At 29.2% G+C, this 22773-nt stretch overlaps 1 protein-coding gene across 1 annotated transcript in view; it reads right to left on the reverse strand.

The window, feature by feature from the left end:
• Positions 1–22773, reverse strand: part of LOC136207274 (polyubiquitin-like) — an 87292-nt gene that overhangs the window by 16527 nt on the left and 47992 nt on the right. Inside the window, exon 6 of the mRNA XM_065998564.1 lies at positions 11639–12094. Coding sequence (XP_065854636.1) covers positions 11639–12094 — 456 coding nt within the window. The remainder of the gene's footprint in view (positions 1–11638; positions 12095–22773) is intronic.

Below are 22773 nucleotides of genomic sequence, written 5' to 3' on the forward strand. Positions count from 1 at the left end.
AATGTTTCAATTTTGTGATGTTTCAGTTCAGTTATGTTTTGGTTCAGTGATGTTTCGGTTGAGTGATATTCAGTTTAATAATATTTCAATTTAGTGATGTTTCAGTTCAGTGATGTTTCAGTTTAGTAATGTTTCAGTTCAGTAATATTTCAGTTCAGTAATATTTCATTTGAGTGATGTTTCAGTTTAGTGGTGTTTCATTTTAGTGACGTTTCATTTCAGTAATATTTCAGTTCAATGATGTTTTAATTCAGTAATATTTCAGTTGAGTGATGTTTCATTTCAGTAATGATTTAGTTTAGTAATGTTTCAGTTTAGTGATGTTTCAGTTCAGTAATTTTTCTGTTCAGTGGTGTAGGAGTTCAGTAATGTTTCAGTTCAGTAATATTTCAGTTGAGTGATGTTTCAGTTGAGTGATGTTTCAGTTCAGTAATATTTTAGTTCAGTAATGTTTCAATTCAGTAATGTTTAAGTTCAGTGATGTTTGAGTTCAGTAATATTTGAGTTCATTAATGTTTTAGTTCGGTAATGTTTTAGTTCAGTAATATTTCAGTTGAGTGATGTTTCAGTTTAGTAATGTTTCAGTTGACTGATGATTCAATTTAGTAATGTTTCAATTCAGTAATGTTTGAGTTCATCAATGTTTCAGTTCAGTGGTGTTTCAGTTCAGTAATGTTTTAGTTTAGTAATGTTCAATTTCAGTAATGTTTCAATTAAGTGATGTTTTAGTTTAGTAATATTTCATTTTAGTGATGTTTCGATTTAGTTATGTTTTAGTTGACTAATCTTTCAGTTTAGTTATATTTTAGTTTAGTGATGTTTCAGTTTAGTAATATTTCAGTTGAGTAATGTTTCAATTCAGTGATGTTTCAGTTAAGTGATGTTTCAGTTCAATGATGTTTCAGTTTAGTGATGTTTCAGTTTCGTGATGTTTCAATTTCGTGATGTTTCACTTCAATAATGTTTCAGTTTAGTAATATTTCAATTCAGTGGTGTTTCAGTTCAGTGGAGTTTCAGTTCAGTAATGTTTCAGTTCAGTAATATTTCAGTTAAGTGATGTTTCAGTTTAGTAATATTTCAGTTTAGTGATGTTTCAGTTCAGTAACGTTCAGTTCAGTAATGTTTCAGTTCAATAATGTTTTAGTTGAATGATGTTTTAGTTTAGTAATATTTCAGTTTAATAATATTTTAGTTCAGTAATGTTTCAGTTGAGTGATGTTTGAGTTCAGTTATGTTTGAGTTCAATAATATTTCCGTTCAGTAATATTTGAGTTTAGTAATGTTTCAGTTCAGTAATGTTTCAGTTTAGTAATCTTTTAGTTCAGTAATGTTTCAGTTTAGTAATATTACAGTTCAGTGATGTTTTAGTTCAGTAATATTTCAGTTCAGTAATGTTTCAATTTAGTGATGTTTTAGTTCAGTAATGTTTCAGTTTAGTAATATTTCAGTTCAATAATGTTTCAGTTAAGTGATGTTTGAGTTCAGTTATGTTTGAAGTCAGTAATATTTCAGTTCAGTAATATTTGAGTTTAGTAATGTTTTAGTTCAGTAATGTTTCAGTTTAGTAATCTTTGAGTTCAGTAATATTTCAGTTGAGTGATGTTTTAGTTCAGTACTATTTGAGTTCAGTGATGTTTCAGTTCAGTAATATTTCAATTTAGTGATGTTTTAGTTGAGTGATGTTTCAGTTCAATAATATTTCAGTTCAGTGATATTTTAGTTTAGTAATATTTCAGTTCAGTAATGTTTCAGTTCAGTAATGTTTCAGTTCAGTGATGTTTCAGTTCAGTAATGTTTCGGTTTAGTAATCTTTTAGTTCAGTAATGTTTCAATTTAGTGATGTTTCGGTTTTGTAATATTTCAGTTCAATGATGTTTCAGTTTAGTGATGTTTCAGTTTAGTGATGTTTCAATTTAGTAATATTTGAGTTCATTGATGTTTTAGTTCAGTAATATTTTAGTTTAGTAATATTTCAGTTTAGTAATGTTTCAATTCGGTAATATTTCAGTTCAATGATGTCAGTAATGTTTCAGTTGAGTAAGGTTTCAGTTTAGTAATATTTTAGTTTAGTGATGTTTTAGTTCATTGATGTTTTAGTTCAGTGATGTTTCGGTTCAGTGATGTTTTGGTTCAGTGATATTCAGTTTAATAATATTTCAGTTCAGTGATGTTTCAGTGCAGAGATGTTTCAGTTTAGTGATGTTTCAGTCCAGTAATATTTTAGTTCAATGATGTTTTAGTTCAGTAATATTCCAGTTCAGTAATGTTTCAATTCAGTAATGTTTCTGTTTAGTAATGTTTCAATTCGATAATGTTTTAGTTTAGTGAGGTTTCAGTTCAGTAATATTTCAGTTGAATAATGTTTCAGTTTAGTAGTATTTCAGTTCAATGATGTTTCCGTCTTGTTCATTAATGTTTCAGTTGAGTGATGTTTCGGTTCAGTGATATTCAATTTAGTAATATTTCATTTTAGTGACATTTCAGTTCAGTAATGTTTTAGTTTAGTAATATTTCAGTTCAGTGGTGCTTCAGTTCAGTGGCGTTTCAGTTCAGTAATGTTTCAGTTCAGTAATATTTCAGTTAAGTGATGTTTTTGTTTAGTAATGTTTATTTTAATAATATTTCAGTTCAGTAATGTTTCAGTTGAGTGATATTTCAGTTCAGTAATATTTCAGTTTAGTGATGCTTCAGTTCAGTAATGTTTTAGTTTAGTAACGTTTCAATTCAGTAACGTTGGAGTTCAGTAATGTTTCAGATCAGTGATGTTTCAGTTTCGTGATGTTTCAGCTCAGTAATATTTGTGTTCAGTAATATTTCTGTTTAGTTATGTTTCAGTTCAGTAATGTTTCAGTTCAGTGATGTTTCAGTTCAGTGATGTTTTAGTTCAGTAATGTTTCAGTTCAGTAATGTTTCAGTTGAGTGATGTTTCAGTTGAGTGACATTTCAATTCAAAATATTTCAGTTCAGTGATGTTTCATTTTAGTAATGTTTCAGTTTAATAATGTTTCTGTGCAGTGATGTTTGAGTTTCGTAAAGTTTTATGTTCAGTGATATTTACGTTGCGTTACATTACGTTTGTGTGAGGATATAAATCAATTGCATGAAGGGGGTAATATTTAATACGGCATCTAAATTGATGACATTAGACATTTATTGTTGTCATTAGTGTGGCATTAGAATATATGAACTATAGAGATTGTAAGTTTAATGATTGTTTATAAATAAATGAATGCTTAAAGAAATAAACAAAATTAAGGATTTACAAATTGATATTGGAATCCTAAGGATTTACAAATTGAGCTTACAATCTTAGAAATTTATAAATTGAGCTTACAATTCTAAGGTAATAAATAGGGGGACAACTCAATTAATTAGAACATCATTAATATTGTATTTGGTTATCATAAATAATGTTGTATATTCTCAATGTCAAGCTTTTCGTGTTTCCAATGAATAATCATTTATTAAGATTTTATGCCTATAACATTGATTAGACGGATACAAAATTACTTAAAAGAAGACGTCTTCTTATGTAAAATAAAAACATACGGAAAAAAAATTATTTCTTGGAAGTTGGTTATTAATTGATGAAAGAGAATTCGTTTTTTTAAAATGCACAAGGTTTTAAATTACAACCTACATGTCAACAGGTAAAAGCCTTTTCAATATTAAATGCCAACTTAAATTATGGACCATTAGATCTTGATCTAATGGATATTAAACACTCACCACCCATGGAGATAATTTAGTGCTCACCATTGAAAACAACCCCATATATATATATATATATATATATATATATAGGGTACTTTGGAAAAATGACCGATATATAGTCTATGTATGTAAGTTGGTTCCAAATGGATCTAAAAATATAAATAAATCTCTTATTTGATCCAATTTTGTAATTTTTCCTAACATTATTCATCAGAATAGTGATCAATTTGGATATAAAAATTATTTGATCCAATTTTGTAATTTTTCCTAACATTATTCATCAGAATAGTGATCAATTTGAATATAAAAAATTCATCACGTAACAATCACTTGAATTTTCTATTTTTTTTAATCACATGGGCAATATATGAATGTTATGTATGATGTGGCAATGCTTTATTTTCTTAATCTTTAACCGTGAGGCTTCATTTGGTAAGATGTAATAACCTTTGTAATGGAATGCCCATTATATTGAAGGTCTATTACCATGTTTAGTTGCATATTAAAATTTTGTTGTAATGAAATGAGAAATTCATATATTAGATTTTGTTCAACAACTTTTATAATCTCCATTACATACAAAAATGACTTGAATTCTTATTACATTCAAAACATGTAATCCAAATTTTTAACTTTAAAATTTTATTTAACAATCAACCAAAATGTAAATAACTAAATCTATATCAGTTATAGGTGAATCGCAAAAAAAATATCAAAGTGTCTAAAATATTTACTATGTTATTAACACATTTATAAACTATATGTCAAAATGAACAAAACTACTTCAATTTATAGATAAATTTATTTGGAAGATATGATAGAAAATAACGATATTTTTTATTATTCGAAAGATATGATGTGACAAAAAATAATGGTCAAACCAATTTATTTAAAATTTTCATTAGTTAGAGGCATGGTACCGGACCAGCCAGTTTGACCTCGTTCAATTGTAGCTGATAACTACTCTAGTTTAGTTGAAATTAAATATATGTGCTTATGAAAACTAGATAGGACCGCTCAAACCAATGAGATTAACCTTGAATTGTTTGAACCGTTCACATTAAACGATTTTATCCAATTAGCTTTTACTCATATTTAATTTAAAAATAGAATTTTAGTAGCAAAGGGGAATCAAACCTGTTAGGTAGAGGCTATGCTTACTTTGTTTTTAACAAAGTAAACTTTTTTTTTTTTTTCAATTTGGATACTTTACAAATAAATCATATTTCAAATTGGGATTACTTATTTTTTTTAAGCTTAATAACAACAATATGATCAAACCCGGACCATTTGGTCTGACCGTTGGACCAAAAACCGGCCGATTCAGTTCATGTTAGATTTGTTATCTATAATTATCCAATAAGAACCAACGTTGACTTGAGACCCGACGGTTCAACCGGGATCCGGATTGACCTTGATTTTTTATTATTATTTTTTAAAAAAGAAAAAGGTAAAAAGATAAAAAAAAATTGGAAATCTTTGGATTTTAAAGTCTCTTTATTTATTGACTTTTTTCTTTCTATCTAAACAATAAAAAAAAACTTAGCTTTGAAATAATAATAATTTGATGTGAAAATTATTGTAATCAGTATGAAACATGGTGATAATAAATCAATATGTTTTATTAGGTTCCAATGGGAAAAAAACCAATTTCAATTTTTAAGTGACATATATAATTAATAATTTTAAATTAATTATATATATATATATATATATTATTACGTTATTGATTTGATTGAACCAAGTGACATGTGTTCGAGGTCTGTTCCGAGTCTGTGTTCGAGGTCTGGCTTCATGCTTCCCAAGGATAGATATTTATAGTTGCAAATGCCTTTATAAATTCTTCTTGATATCTTCCAACTTTAATGCAATTAAGAGATAATTCATGTATGGTTAAATTCTTCCTCGTAACTTTCAACTTTAATGCAATTAAAGAGAACATTAAGTAGCATAACATCCTCTTAAGCATTCCAATACCCTTTAATATAGTCACAAAATTTCTTGGATGATTACTAAGGAATTTATGACAGTAAAGACTTATTTAAAGAGTCATAAATTCTTTATTCTTGAACTGTTGCGAGGTCGCAGACTAGGAGTTCTGACAGGACAACTTTATTTACTTGAGTAATGATTCAATAATTACCTTTTTGCCCCCAAATAATACCTAAAACCACATGAAATAAGCATTAGCCCTTAAAATATAAAACTAAACATAAAACACCTCTAAAGTGTTAAAAACTATCTTAGAATGCATGGTTAATAGAATAAAAATATATTACAAATTATATGAAAATGCAAGATAACACAAATCACAAAGACTCTCTTCTAACTATCCAATATGTAACAACCCGGTCTGGAATGGGTGGCGCCGGGGTAGAAGGTTTGAGCAAGGAGCGGCCCTAAGGGATGGTGATGGGGGCAAGAATGAACTGAATCCCACATCGAAAATGGAGAGGGAGTGATTGAGGCTTATTAATAAGATGAGAATCCAATACATGCAGACGCGTTTTAAAGCCGTGAAGCCTAATGTGTTGGATTTAGACCAGAGCGGAAAATAACTACATGGTATTGGACCAGGGTGTTACAATTAGTATCAGAGCCGACTCTCCACGTACAATGTGTGATTCGAGGACGAACTAGGTGGAAGTTGATGGGCCTGTAACGACCCGGTCTGGAGTGGGTGGTGTTGGGGTAGAAGACTTGAGCAAGGAGCAGTCCTAAGGGATGGCGATGGGGGACAGGAATGAACTGAATCCCACATCGGAAATGAGGAGGGAGTGATTGAGGCTTATTAGTAAGATGTGAATTATGTAGACATGTTTTAAAGCCGTGAGGCCCAAGGTGTTGGATTTGGGCCAGAGCGGACAAGGTGTTACAATTGGTATCAGAACCGACTCTCCATGTACGATATGTAGTTCGAGGATGAACTAGGCGGAAGCTGGTGGGCTTGTAACGACACGGTCCGGAGTGGGTGGCACCGGGGTAGAAGACATGAGCAAGGAGCGATCCTAAGGGACGACGATGGGGACAGAAATGAACTAAATCCCACATCGGAAATGGAAAGAGAGTGATTGAGGCTTATTAGTAAGATGTGAATCCAATACATGCAGACGCGTTTTAAAGCAGTGAGGCCCAATGTGTTGAATTTAGGTCAGAGTGGACAATATCTACATCGTATTGGATCATGGTGTTACAATTGGCGTCAAAGCCGACTCTCCACATACGATGTGTGGTTCGGGGACGAACCAGGCGAAAGATGGTGGGCCTATAACGATCCGGTCTGGATTGTTACTATGGGCAGATAAGAGTCCATAAAGAAATAAAAGAAAATATACATAGAATGATCTTACAATATGGGCAGAGAAGAGTCCATAAAGAAATAAAAGAAAATATATATAGAATGATCAATGAATATGTTTGTACAAGAATAGAACAAAAAAAGTGAATTATTTACGGACTAATAAAATCACCAGACACACATTTCAAATAACAAAGTTCATAGCTTAGTATCTATATTGCACGGAAACAGAAACATAAACAGAAATAGACACTGGAAAATATTATTTCTGAAAAAAAATATAGCTAGGAAACAATAATGCAAATAGAAAAGAAACGGAATAAAAACGAACACAAAATGTGGAAACACTAATGATAAGGAGTTTCCGTGGACGACTCACAGTCAGAGGGTGAGTTTTGCGAAGGTTGCACCCCATCCTCGGACGATTTCTGCTCAGCTATAGCTTTGTTTTCCCGCTTGGTTAGTCGTATATTGCTCTTGCCATTCACCATTTTAAAAAATGTCTTTCTTTCAAAATGTTCCTCAAGGTTCCGAGGTCCCCCCTGTCGCTACCCGGATTTTTCGGGCACGAGCACCGGAAGCTAAATCGGTTAATAGTTTTTCCTAATTAAAACTATTTTTTAGAGTCGCCACCAATCAAAATTAAGGCGTGATTGGACACCGGAAATGGTTGAATTTTAACGTATAAGGAGGTCTGCGAAATAGAGATTTTTGGTTCGTTTGTCGGTTACGTGTAGGGAAGAAAAACTTGATTAAACACCTTACCCTGTCAATTGGTACTAAAAGATATGATTTTTGTGTTAAATTTACTTGATTTATCTCAATTTTATTTGTACTTTTATAATATAATAAAAGGCATATAATTTTGTTACATGATTAATGTCGTAGGTATTTAATATTTATGTAACGTTGGATCATTAATTGTATCCTTTTAATTTTAATAATTTAGGTAATATTTAATTCGCATCTCTATGACATAAAACTACGAATTAAAACTTTTAATTTATATAATTTGTTAACGATAATTCATATTCCTATAACATAGAACTGTGAATTAACTCGTTCAGTTTTTATTTATTTAGTAACATTTAATTCATATTTCTATGACATAGAGCCATGAATTAATTCGTTCGTTTTTGTTAATCCGACGACGTCTTAATTTGTATTTCTACTATATAGAACTACCTCTTTTTTTTTTATCTTGTAATGGTCAATTCCCATTTTTATAACATAGAGCTAGGAATTAACTCGTTTGATTGTATTTTTTATTAATTTAATGACGGTTAATTCATATTTCTATAACATAGAGCTATGAATTAATTCGTTCGGCTTTTGTTTATTTTTTAACGGTTAATTCATATTTCTATAACATAGAGCTATGAATTAATTCGTCCGGCTTTTGTTTACTTATTTGGTAACGTTTAATTCATATTTCTATGACATAGAGCTATGAATTAATTCGTTCGTTTTATTTATTCTTAATTTTTTTATACCCTTATATCACAAACGTATAAATTGAACCGTTCTGCGTTAGTTAAGTTTTATTTTTTTTGATCGTTTTTATACCTCTATAACGTAGAAGGTATAAATCGATTTCTCCTAACTTCGTTAGTTTGTACTCGTTTGATTTATATCCCTATGACGTAGGACTATAAATGAAGTGATTTAATTTTCATAAAATAAAAAATGTAGATTAAATTTAACCAAATGAAAACAAATGATTGTTTTACTAATGATATAGCACGTGTATGTTACACAAATCGATTTAAGCAAAAATTAGCATTAAACTAAATATAAAATTAACAAGGAAAAATTACACAGAAACTCATCTTTTAAAAATTATTTACAACTATATCAAGTTATAATTTTAGATTATGTCAAACTAGTAAAATCAGTACTTTTAATATATTTTAAGGATTAGAATTTATAAATTAGAAGTCAAGAATATATTTTTTAGGGTTTATGTTTTATGAATTGGAGTCTAGATTTCTTAAATTATAGTATAAAAACATAATATATAGAGAATAATGACATATTAAGAATTAAGTTTGGTGATATGATTTAGTTGTAATTTTGTATTTAATTATGATATTCATGTATTTGACCCAATTAACAAAGTATATATATGTATGAATGGATTAAAGAGATGGGCTTAGAATACTTACATGGTCTGGCCATCGAAATTCAGAGCTTCCATGCCTCCATCCATGGCTTCCGGTGATTCCACGTCTCTCTCCGGCTATCTCTCTCTCAAATCGGTGAACTACAAGGTTCTCCTATGGAGGCCGGTTTGCTCATCTGTGGCATTCTACTTCGACGGAAATGATAGAGCTTGAGTCGTGGTGGCTATTGTTTATCTAATGATCTCTGGTGACCGGCGGCTTTCCTACGACGACGGCGGATCCCGAATCAGAGTTTTCTCAGTTTACTCCAACACCGATGAAGAGCACGAGTGTCGTATCATTTATCTTCTACTGATATGTTCCTTTATTTGGGTAAATACTTCTCTTTCTTCTCCTTTCAATTTTTTTTTTTTGTTTTTTTGCTTTTCTCCTTCTCGGTTTCTTCCGTGTATATTGATTCAGATTTTTTTTCATTTTTTATTTCGGATCTGGTGTTGTTTTCCTTCTCGTTTTCTCTTCCTTCTGATTCAAATATTTGATTCTTACTCACTGATTTGTTTTCTTTTTGCAGATCTGAAATTCTAAACTCTGGTAGAAATCACTTCGTAGAATCAAAAGCAAACCGAAGGAGGAAAAATAGAATGGTTTGTTTATTGATTCATTTTTTTTTTTTGTGTTAATTGATTTTGGGAACTTGTTTGTTGGTTAAACAAATGCTTAAAAAATGAATTTCTGATACAGAGTGATTTGTATGAATATAACATAGATTTCTCGGTTTGTTTAAAGAATTCCGGGCAGTGCCTATAACATAGGCCCTTGCCAGGAAATTCAATCTCCAAAACGTAAAAAATGGAAAGATTCAAGAAGAAGAAAAGAAAGTGGAGCAGATGAAATGGAGCCTGAAGAAGCTGCTGTGAGAGAAAGAAGATAGAGTTAGACTGGTAGGAATAGTGTAGACCTGTTTGATAAAAATTAGCTGATTGATAATAGCGGTTTGTGCAAAAAGATATACATATCAATATATTTAAAATAAGGGTTAAAGAAGTCCATTAATTTTAATATTGCAAAACGCTAATTGAAAAAGCTCCTAACAAAAGCTTTTTCTAAATTAGCGTTTTCATTCCAAAACTCTTTCCTAAACCTCTCTCCACCAAACACTCCAATCAGCGGTTTCAGTGTCAAACCGCTAAAGTTGGTCAAAACCGATCTTTTTATCCCAAAATGCTCTTTACCAAATAGGGCCTTTGTATCACAAAGCTTACTTATAAATAGTATTTTGGTTGTATTTTGGATTGTATTTTTGTTTTGTGATGTATTTGTGTATTTTATTATACTGGGCTTTAGAGACATCGGCCCTTAATTGTAAATGCTGAAATTATTAATAAAAGGCCTAATACACAAATAACCTCCTAAATTTGTCTAAATGTTGCAACTGTCCCCCTCAATTTTCAATTGTAACAATTTACCCTTTAAACTTGTTCAATTGTAAAACATAACCCCAAATTGAGAATTTTTTTTATCTCGTACTTGAAGCAACAGTAAAAGCGTTTCCCCGGATTCGTATCACTCCAAAAATCTGATTATCACACTCCACGAGCGTTGTAGATTTTGCATTTCACGTGTCTCTTCAATTGTAGTCCATGTCAGCAACTTGGAGTTATATTTTACGATTGGACAAGTTTAAGGGGTAAATTGTTACAATTAGACAAGTTTGAGGGGTAAGTTGTTACAATTGAAAGTTGGAGGGAGCAGTTGCAACATTTGGACAAGTTCAGAGGGTTATTTGTGTATTAAGCCTTAATAAAATCCTGTTTTTTCTTTTAGGGTTCCGATATTTATAGCCCTTAGGGCCGTAAATAAAACCCAAAAATTCCTATTATTAGTGTTCATTTAGTTTTTCAATACATAAAATTTATTGATACTTAAATGCTTAAATATTTAAATGAATATATTCATAATAGATTGTTATATTTCCAATATAAATAAATACTTAATTTAGAATCAAAATTCTCTTTTTTATTGTTATATGTGAATAATTAACGCTTATATACAACTCTAAGGGCTGTATATATCATTTGCCTTTCTTTTATTTCATTTTAGTTCCAAGAACAAGTTAACTAAATGTTTGTGATTTCAACCTCAATTATCACGGGGTTGTATTACCATAACTGATTACACGAGTATAACCCTTAATAAATAAAATTGAACTTCATTCCATTCGTATATAACTAAAGAAGAAACATTTGTTTCTTATAATATTCTAATTAATTGATTTAATTTTTATGGTATAAACATTTAACTAGTTATGAGGGCTATAAATATAATTTTTCTTTCTTTTGCATAGTTTATAATGACTTATAACAAAATATAGACATTGTGTGATATCTATAATACATACAAAATTTAAGAAATAAATTGATTAAAAGGATAAAATTATAGAAAAAATGAGAATTTACCCGGACAAAATGGATATCTACACCCCCATCCAAATATTTTTCATAACACCACTCTCCACAGGACTATGGTAGTGAATGACAGTCCCTTCTTTAATCTTATAGTCAGCTAAAGTCATATTTCCAACATCAAGATGCTTCTCACCATTACATAAAACTTGCTTGTGTGCGGGTACACATTCCCTGACTTCAATCTTAGCTTGTAAATCATCAACTGTGTCAGACTGATTAACTTCTAAGGTGATTCTATATCCGTGAAAGGTAACCAAAAAAATTGTTATACGACCTGCGGGACGAGGAATATGGTAGAGCATAGAATCTTTCTGAATGTTATAGTCAGCAAGCGTGAAATCATCCTCAAACTCTTGTCCTGCAAAAATGAGCCTTTGAATGTTTGTGGGAATCCCTTTCTTATCTTGGATCTTAACTTTTACATCGGCAATGGTGTCTGAGCTTTTCACCTTTAGAGTGATCTTTCCGGTAAGAGTTTTCACAAAGATTTGCATCTGAGATTAAATATACAACAACACATACAAAAATTATTAAAAATCATGTAAATTTCACTTCTACAACCTCGTATAAAATCATGTGCAGACTAATTTCTCTAAATTTCAAATATTAATCAATAACATATATTATAGATCAATCTAAAATAAAAATGCCATAAAAAATAGTCAACCACACTAGTGTGATTTCAGACAACATTCCACAAGGAACAACAAGATTCTACTAAGATTTCAGCAATCCATCAGATCTAAAAACATTTTTCTCATAACAGACAAAAATATGGGAAAAGAACCGCATGAATAAACTCTGGAAACACCCAATTCACATCATACAAGGGAACTCATTAAATTAAAAGATTATATATATATATATATATATATATATATATATATATATATATATATAACATTATGTGAATCATCATCACGGTCTAGTCAACATTCCAAAACTTAATATCAAAATTTTAAAGTTAACTCAAAGAATCTCTTCTTACTATCCAATAACTAGTTATAATTAAGGTATAATTTCCCTCTATAGCAAATAGAACATCTGATTGATCTGCAAATCCAAAGAGCTATTATATAAAAGTGAAAATCGAAGAGAAATAGAGACTAACCCTGAAAGAAATAAGGTAGTTGTTAGACAATTGTATAGCTAACAATTTCTGATATCTCAATCTAGAAACGAGTTGGACACTTATTTATAGTTATCCCACCTCATGTGCCTTGCAACTTCAAAGTTGTTGTAACATAAAAAAAACTAATATCGAAACTCTTTTATTAATTTGTTTAACTTGAATTATTTTATTATGTAAGTTTCTTCGTTAAATCTAATTTGTAAGTTATAGAATCTCTATGCATTTTCAAATTATGTCTTCAATTTCTTGTAGATTTGACGTTTTTTTTTCTTATTTAATATTGACTTAAAGTTTAATTATTTTGCTAACCCATATATTACGAGTTAATTGGGCCTCTAAGAGCATCTTCAGTAGAGGGTGCTAAAAAGAGTGCTAAGCTGATGTGGCATTTAGTTAAAAGTGTGCCTACTATTGGAGTGATAATGGGTGTCAAAAAAGTTGCCAAAGGGTTGCCCATTTTTAGCAACCTTGAAGCAAGGTTGTCAAAAAAAATTTTAATATAAAAAAATTGATTTACTTACTATTGGTTTACCTTTTTGATGAATTTCTTTCTCATTTCACTATTGGTTAACAATATTTATAATTAAATAAATTATATATTAAGTAATGATTTGTGAGGTCATTTGACAACTTTTAAAGTTGCTTTATTATTGGAACATTTTTAAATAAAAGTTGTCAACAGTGTATTACTAAATCAATAAAATATTATATTTTAATATAATGTTAACACTCTTTAGAGCAATCTCTATTGGAGATGCTCTAATCTTCTAAAATTATCAATTATCAACCTATACATTGAAAGTCAAATAAAACGTCAGTGGTTACTATTGAAATGTAAGTCTCATTAATAAAATTAATTGATAGGAATTAATTCCTCATTAAGTAAAAAATTAATTATAAAATCAAATGAAAAAAACGTTTTCTATAATCTCACTTCTCTGCCTATATTTTGATTAAAACATAGAAAGAAATGGACTGTGAAAATTCTACTTGGTCTATGCACTTTCATTTTCCCATCTTTCGTCTTATTTTTGATATGTATTCTTGTTTCGGTGATAATTCAATATGCACTATTAGAGTTTAATTTATACTTCTATTGCATTTTGGAAGACGATTGCCAATTGCGGTAAAATCTGTCTTAAAGAAACTAATTTTATCAAACCTCGAAATCTTATTTTTTCGTTCATTGAGTTCAACTAAAGTGTTATTATATCCAATTTATTGTAATTTTTATTATTTCTATACTTTAATTTTATAAAATTATTATTTTGTTCTATAATTTCTTTATGAATTGATATTGCTAACACTTTCGAGAACCATGATTGAAAGTCTTCGGTTTCACGTATGATTTGGCCTTTTTATATTTCAATATTTTATTTTGGGAAAAGTTTAAAAAGATACTCGTGATTTCGTACTTTGACACTTCGAGAACTATGGATTTGTGATAAAATGATATTTGTGTTTTTTTATGTTACAAAAAAAAAAAATGTTTTAGTGACATGGTTAAAGTTGGATATTATTTTTAGTATTACTATTGAGTTAAAAAATATGGCAGAATAGTTTTTTTCCGATTCATATTAACTCATGTAATTTATTTATAAATAAAAAATAATGCACAATAAGAGAAATTTCAAAATAATAGTCGAGATAAAACTCATTCTATGTTCTCAATGATTTTTTTTTTAATAAAATTGACGACTTGAAGTGTTTTGAATTCTGAAAAAATAACGAAATAAGAAAAATATCATCCAATTTTAACAATACTAGCATTGTGTCCGCGCGTTGCGCGGGTAATAAATGTTTTGTACATAAATTTAACATTTTAATATTTTTAAAATTTTGTATCATTTATATATAGTGATATTAATATTTTGATTTAAAATAATTTAAATTTAAAAACTGTAAATAAATTAACTAACAACCGTTTATAATTGCTTGATAATAGTTTTTGAAAGTTATTGAAACCAATTGGCCATGTTGACATGTTTGCAATAGTCCTTCATTTGTGTTCTTGTATAATATTTTTTTTATATAATCTTGTAATTTTAAAATATTTACTATACTTTGTAGCGATATTTTTTCAATCAAATTCTAGCTCTTCTAAAAAAAAAAAATTCACGTGCTTTCTAAATCCTTTGATAAATCCATGAATTTGAAATAAGTATGTCTTTCTTTTTAAATTTTATTTAGTTTATATAGTAGTTTGGAGGTTTAAATATTGTGTTAATTATTACAACGAAAAATTAAATGTGTTATAACTTTTTTTAGTTATATTAATTTTAAAACTCTCCTCAACAATTTCTCTCTACTTCCACTATTATATAAAAAATATATATATTCCACTATTATATATATATATATATATATATATATATATATATATATATATATATATATATATATATATATAGAATGTCACACCCGACCCCAAACAGCATCGGGTATGAACGGAAAACATGATAACGTATTATTATCAAGGTATAAATTCTAGAAATTTAGACACGGACGTGACATAGAATCCATTACTAAAATGAGAAAGAAACTTAGAATAGTAATCATGAGAAAACATCAATTGAGAACAAACTAATTATTAAATATAAAAAATCGAATAATTACATTGGAAACATAACGATTTCCTGTAATTTTTTACTCTTTTGCTTTTCCCGATTTCAGTTGTTCATGCCTCTTTTATTTCCATAAGATTTCTTCAATTGGAGATATCAAAGTCTAAATTCTGACAATTCTTAAAGAAAATGCTATTAATACAGTTTATCAATAGAAATTGCTCTTAAATAAATCTGAATCTCTTAATGAAATCAGGAAAAAAAATATAAATAAAATTATATGATTAAGAACAACTAATATATAATAAAAAAGTAAAGGTCGATGATGACTTTGATTTTCAGTGGCCAATGAATATAATGATAGAATATTACCTTCGGAAACATAACGATTTCCTGTAATTTTTTACTCTTTTGCTTTTCCCGATTTTAGTTGTCCATGTCTCTTTTATTTCCATCAGATTTCTTCAATTGGAGATATCAAAGTCTAAATTCTGACAATTCTTGAAGAAAATGCTATTAATACAGTTTATCAATGGAATCACTCCTAAATAATCCGAGTCTCTTAATGAAATCAGAACAAAAGTAAAAAAAAAATTACATGATTAAGAACAAAACTAATACCTAATAAAAAAATAAAGGTCGATGATGACTTTGATTTTCAGTGGCCAATGAATATAATGATAGAATATTACCTTGGGAAACATAACGATTTCCTGTAATTTTTTACTCTTTTGCTTTTCCCGATTTCAGTTGTCCATGTCTCTTTTATTTCCATCAGATTTCTTCAATTGGAGATACCAAAGTCTAAATTCTGACAATTCTTGAAGAAAATACTATCAATATAGTTTATCAATGGAAATCGCTCCTAAATAAATATGCATCTCTCAATGAAATCAGAACAAAATTATATAAAAAAAATTATATGATTAAGAAAAAAACTAATATATAATAAAAAGTAAAGGTTGATGATGACTTTGATTTTCGGTGGCCAATGAATATAATGATAGAATATTACCTTCGGAAACATCACGATTTCCTGTAATTTTTTACTCTTTTGTTTTTTCCGATTTCAGTTGTCCATGCCTCTTTTATTTCAATCAGATTTCTTCATTTGGAGATATCAAATTCTAAATTCTGACAATTCTTAAGAAAATGCTATTAATATAGTTTATCAATGGAAATCGCTCCTAAATAAATCTGAATCTCTTAATGAAATCAGAACAAAATTATAAAAAAACTTATATGATTAAGAACAAAACTAATACATAATAAAAAAATAAAGGGCGATGATGACTTTAATTTTCGGTGGCCAATGAATATAATGATAGAATATTTCCTTGGGAAACATAACGATTTCCTGTGAATTTTTACTCTTTTGCGATTTCAGTTGTCCATGTCTCTTTTATTTCCATCAGATTTCTTCAATTGGAGATACCAAAGTCTAAATTTTGACAATTCTTGAAGAAAATACTATTAATACAGTTAATCAATGGAAATCGCTCTTAAATAAATATGAATCTCTTAATGAAATCAGAACAAAATTATATAAAAAAATTTATATGATTAAGAACAAAACTAATACATAATAAAAAAAATAAAGGTCGATGATGACTTTGATTTTCGGTGGCCAATGAATATAATGATAGAATGCTATCTATCATGCTTTATATATAGGTTTATTTGTGGACTTTTGGATTTCCTTTGCTTTATGTTTTTTCATCTTCCTGTAACTCTTACTTTATTTTATTACTTGATGGACTATTAATTGAAAATAAATAATGTATTAATATAGTACTAATTATATATAGACAATTAGAACTCATTAACTCATTTATTCTCTTTGCTCCTACGATGTCAACTAAGCCAAAAAAACCTCTAAAACTTTTCTTGCAAATTCTCTCTGCTTCTAGAATTATATATAGTATAGATTACTGAAAAAAAATCATTTTTCTATTAACATTGAAAATTACAAGCGTTGGAGGATTTCTTTTTAATCTTTTCTCTTTTATTTTCTAGATAAACGCCAATTCGCATGGCTTCTGTTCCTCTAGGCTTCAAATTGGGCCTGGATTAATCGGCAAACAAGGCCGACTAAACCTTGTCCTTCTAACTGCGCACTTAAAGCCCAACTTTGGGAAATTTACATAAAACTTTATTTTTGGAAAACTATTTACAAAGTTGTAATTTTAAATTATGTTAAACTAATAAAATAATTATTTTTAAAGATTAAATTTTATAAATTAGAGGTCTAAAATATATTATCAAGAGTTTAGGATTTATGAATTGGGGTTTAAACTTTTTAAATTATGTGTAAAAGCATATTTTATTTGATAAAAAAATGACATATTGAGAATTAAGTTTGATGATATGATTTAGTTCTAATTTTGTTGTCAATTATGATATTCATGTAAAAGCTCAAAAACTTTTCTCAACTCAAGACATTATGATGAAGTGGAGGAATTGGCTTGCAAGTTTTTGGATAAATATGAAAAAAAACGATTCAATGATGACTCTGTGACTTTCAGTTTTTTATGTTTTCGAAGACTATCTCGATTGAAAATGAGCCAACGATTCAAACTCACCGCTTTGCTGTGACTTTCTTCGCTTTTGGTCAAAATCCATCATTTAGGACCTAAAAAAATGCAAATTACTATTTTTGAGCCTTTTATATAATTTTATTATTTTCTTTCCTTTTGTACACTAAATTTTAGGGTTTACTATATACAGCCGTAATTCAGATCTATTAGATAGTTTATCATAGGCTTAATACATACGCAGCCCCCTTAAGTTGTCCATTTTATTCATTTAACCCCCTCAACTTAAGGGACATCCTTTTAGCCCCCTTAACTCAATAAAAACGCTATCATTGGCCACAATAATCGAAACTATGAGTTGATCTCATAGGATTGAACGACACGCGCTAGACAACTGGCAAACGATTTTTCCACGCCAGCATGGGAACTGAAAAGTCTAAAATACCCTCGTCCATTTAGGGTGAAAAGACGATTGAACCTGTGAAACTCGAAAGTCTCTTCATTTCCCACCAACAAACTCTTCAGTTCGTTGCTCTTCTCCATATTCAGTCGAATCATTCACAAAGTTCTTCATCTCCTCAACTTCTTTCTCTCGATCAGCTTCTGTGGAAAACGAATTAGGGTTCATGTAGAGTTCATCGCGAATTTCAGTATCAACTCATCCCGTGCAGAACTTACGACATTGAGGTTGGTTTCCTTTCCTGTTTTTGATACGTTATCTCTTAGTTGCTTGATGTTTGGTGATAAAATGTGTTTCATTCACTTTATCAGTTGGTTGGTTGATGAAAGTTAGGTTTTTTTTATGGAATTTCTCTGTTGGAATGATTGAGGTTGGTTGCCATTTATGTATGATGATACGTTAGCTCTGCATGCTTGATGTTTGCTGATATAATGTGTTTCATTCACTTTATTAGTTGGTTGGCTGATAAAATTTAGGGTCCGTTTATTTCCTTTCTGAGTTGGAATTTGTGTAGCTATGGAATAATAGCATGTGCATTACTTGTATAGCTGTTACTACTTGTATAGCTATTACTTTATTGCCTTTTCAGAAATGAGAATCTTACTGTAATGCTTGTTCCTTTGTGTACTTTTCAGATGGGATATCTTTATATAAGATTGCATCATGATGGGAGGGTTGTGAAAGAAGGAAGTTGTCTGAAATACGTAGGTGGGAGTATTTCGGATGAAGATGTAGATGAAGATAAATTTAGTAGGCTTGAAATACTGTGGAGTGTGAGATATCTGGGTTATGAGAATTGTGGTTCTATCTACGTTAAGAATGGGTTGTCTGGGGAGTTAGTTGTTGTGAGTAATGACTTAGAGTTGATGAAATTGGTTAATTGTAAGGGGGTAAGTGATGAAATCGAGATATTTGTGGATAAAACTGTGGATGCAAAAGAGGGTGGGACCCATGAGCAAATTGAGATGGGTGGGATTGACAGTGTGGCAAACATGTGTATTAACACAACACCTATATCTACTGAAGACTTAAATGAGGAAATAAAAGCAAAACAGAGCAACGCAGACCCAGGGAAGGGGGAAAGTACATATTCAAACCGAGAAGATCTAGATGACTCGGGTTCAAGCTTTGAAGGAGAGTCAGATTCAGATGAGGATGAAAACTACATTGAGCCAAATGAGGATTCTAATGCGAGTGATTTCGATGAAGAACTAGCACAGGTTAGGGCCAAGATCTTAGTTGAGAAGAGGGACAGATCTAAAAGGAAAAGGCCTGAACCTCCAGCAGAAGTTCAACTAGGTCCTCTAGGAACTGACAAAGGAGCTGATGGGAGGGATTATGTCCCTGTGCAAAATAGGGAAGGTCTATTGGGAGGTGATGAGGAATATATTGGCTCCTCAGACGTAGATAGCTTTGATTCTGATAGTGAAAATGAAGACGGTCCACAGAGGAGAAGAGGGAGAAGAGTTCACTATGATCCTAACACGGACATGCCAGTTTTTGAGATTGGGATGGTTTTTAAGGATGTTTATGAGTTTAGGGAAGCACTAGCAAAGTATTCAGTTAAGAGGGGAGCAATTTTGAAGACTAAGAACAAAATTCTTGTTGAATTTCGAAGATTTAATCAGAAATCATGCACGATTCAACCATTCTTTTTATTTCTGTTGCTTCATATTATTAGCCCATTTAATCATGAAAAAATTACATGGAATATCGTGTATCAATTAAATATTACAATTAATAATAATGGTTTTCTTCTGCTCTTTATCAACAGCACATGTATTTATCTTACTTTTGTCACTTTTCACAAAACCGTTTTAAAATAATTTAAAATTTATTATTTCTTCATCTTCTACCATTGCAAGAGTTTTGAAATAATTTAAAATTTATTTATTTCTTCATCTTCCACCATGGCAAGAGTGATTCCAACCATTAACTTTTCACTTTTCCACTTTCAAGTTTTCACTTTTCACAAAACCATTAAATTTTCTCATCATCGCAGTGTCTTATGCATGAATTTCTGTTTCTTATTCTATGGATATTTACATATCCTAAAAATTAGAGCAGAATCTTGTATAAATATATATAATTTCTGATTATGTCATGATTTCATATCTAGTTTTCTTATGATTCCAATTAATTAAAATCTCAGGCGATAAATCATAAAAAAAAATATGATACTATGACTGAAGAATATGAGAAGAATATATTTCGTGATATAAACACTGTGAATTCAGTAAACTTAACAAATTTAGAATAAATTATACAGTTATGAGACATTTGTATTTTTTTAAGATAAATTATGTGCTTAATGTAACTAACCCTTTAATCATCTCAGGCCCATAATTACCTCTCATTGGATGATTAACATATATTATATACTTAGGTTTTAAGCTCAGTAGCGAATACAAGATTACTCAGTTGGGGGAGCCGATTTTACACGTGCGTTCGGGAAATTGTTTTTTGCTAAATCGAACTTGTTTAATTTTTTTTTTATATATATGTGTGTTATAATTTGAATGGTCAAGAACCAATTTTAAGTATTAATGTACAATTTCTCAAAATTAAGCTAGATATCGTTTATAGTCCTAACATGTAAAAAAATGGATTCAGGAAGGGCTAAACATGTAAAAAAATTAAAAATTTTGATTTTAGATGGCCTACCAGGCCCAAAAAATTAATAATTTGGATTTAAGGAGGCTTAAGAGGCTTGGATTTATGGAGGCCTAACGGACTAAAAAAAGGGGAATTTACATGGAAATTCAAATTTTAAAAATTATTTAAAGTTTTGTCAATAAAAAATTTGAATTGTGTCAAGTTGGCAGTTAACGGAATTTCTACCGTAAGTTCACCAACTAAAGCATTTAAAGAATTGACATTTACAGAAAAAAGATTCATATTTTGATATTATACTAATTAAATTATAAATATTGATTAAACAATACATACTATTATATTTATGAATTTCATGTAAAGAACCCCTAAAAAAATTAGAAATTTGGATTTAGAAAAGTTTAATAGGCAAAAAAAAAATTAGAAATTTGGATTTAGGGAATAGGTCCAAAATATTGAAATTTTAAATTTTGGACAAGCCTAACACGTAATGGGATATATTTAATTTTTTTATTAGTTCAATACTAGTTTCTAAAAAAACTATAACATTTTTACATTTTTTTATTTTTAGTTTTAAAATTTTAAAATTTTATTTAGAAATTAAGTTGTTTGAGTCTCAAAAATAAGAAATTAATTTTTTTTAATGGAAAAGACATAATAAAAATGAGTTCAAAAGTGTTATAAAAATAAATAAATTAATTAATAATGGTAACATAGTTTTATAATTATTTAAAAATAAAATTTAAATAAATAAACACTTTCTAAAATAAATTGAGGTTTGAGGAATTGAGCCTAGGATCTTTTAAAAACAAGCAAGTGTTTTAACCATCTCATTTACTTTTAAACAATGAAATATTATTACATATAGTCTATATAGACTAAGATTAGAGAGGGGGGGGGGGACGAAACTACTCGTGACCATTGTAGTTCCGGCGGCCGGAGGGCCCGAACCCCCCTGTATCCACCCCTGGTTAAGCTATAAGAGTAGCTATACTATTAAGGCAAAAAACAATTTTACTTTTAACGTTTAAAATGATGTAATTTTATTCTAATGCAATATTGATAAGTTAAACTAATTTTAGATATTATTAAAAACATGCATATTTTTTTTTCATGTTTTATCCTAGTTGCATATCAGTTGGTTTTGAAAAAAAAAATTGCACTTTTTATAATTTCATACTAGATTTGAAGATGAAATATTTTTTAATTCGATAAAATATTTGGATTTTAATTTTTTATTCAACATGTGCATAATACAAAAATGTCTTTTTAATATATATATATATATATATATATATATATATATATACACATGTTTTACAATGGTATGATTTCATAATATAAACGTAAAAATTAAATGTAAAATATAAAGAGGCATAATTACAATTTTATATAAAAGAACTATATGCTTGTTTTTTTAAAAAAAATTTACGCAGTGCGCTTACATTAAAGAAGAAAGAAAAATCCCCACCAAATCCGGATGTGATTCGAACTCATGACCTCCCAAGAAAGAACTAAATGCTTGTTATCAAGTGTATATTATTGGGCTATTTACATTGAAAATCATATCTATTATAAAATTATAATTAAATTATATTACAAAACTTAATTCTTAATACTGTACGTCATCATTTCCTATATATCACAAATAAAGTACAATTTTATGTCATGATTTATAAATTTTAGACCTCAATTCATAAATCTTAAACCCTAAAAAATATATCTTAAACCCCTAATTTATAAAACATAGTTCTTAAAATATATGAAAATCAATGATTTTCTTAAGTCGACATTATTTAAATTAGTACTTGACATAGTTGTAAATAAATTTTCAAATCTGAATTCATGTGTAAATTTCTCTATATTATTT

The sequence above is a fragment of the Euphorbia lathyris genome, chromosome 9 (assembly GCF_963576675.1).
Source record: "Euphorbia lathyris chromosome 9, ddEupLath1.1, whole genome shotgun sequence".
NCBI classification, from domain to species: domain Eukaryota; kingdom Viridiplantae; phylum Streptophyta; class Magnoliopsida; order Malpighiales; family Euphorbiaceae; genus Euphorbia; species Euphorbia lathyris.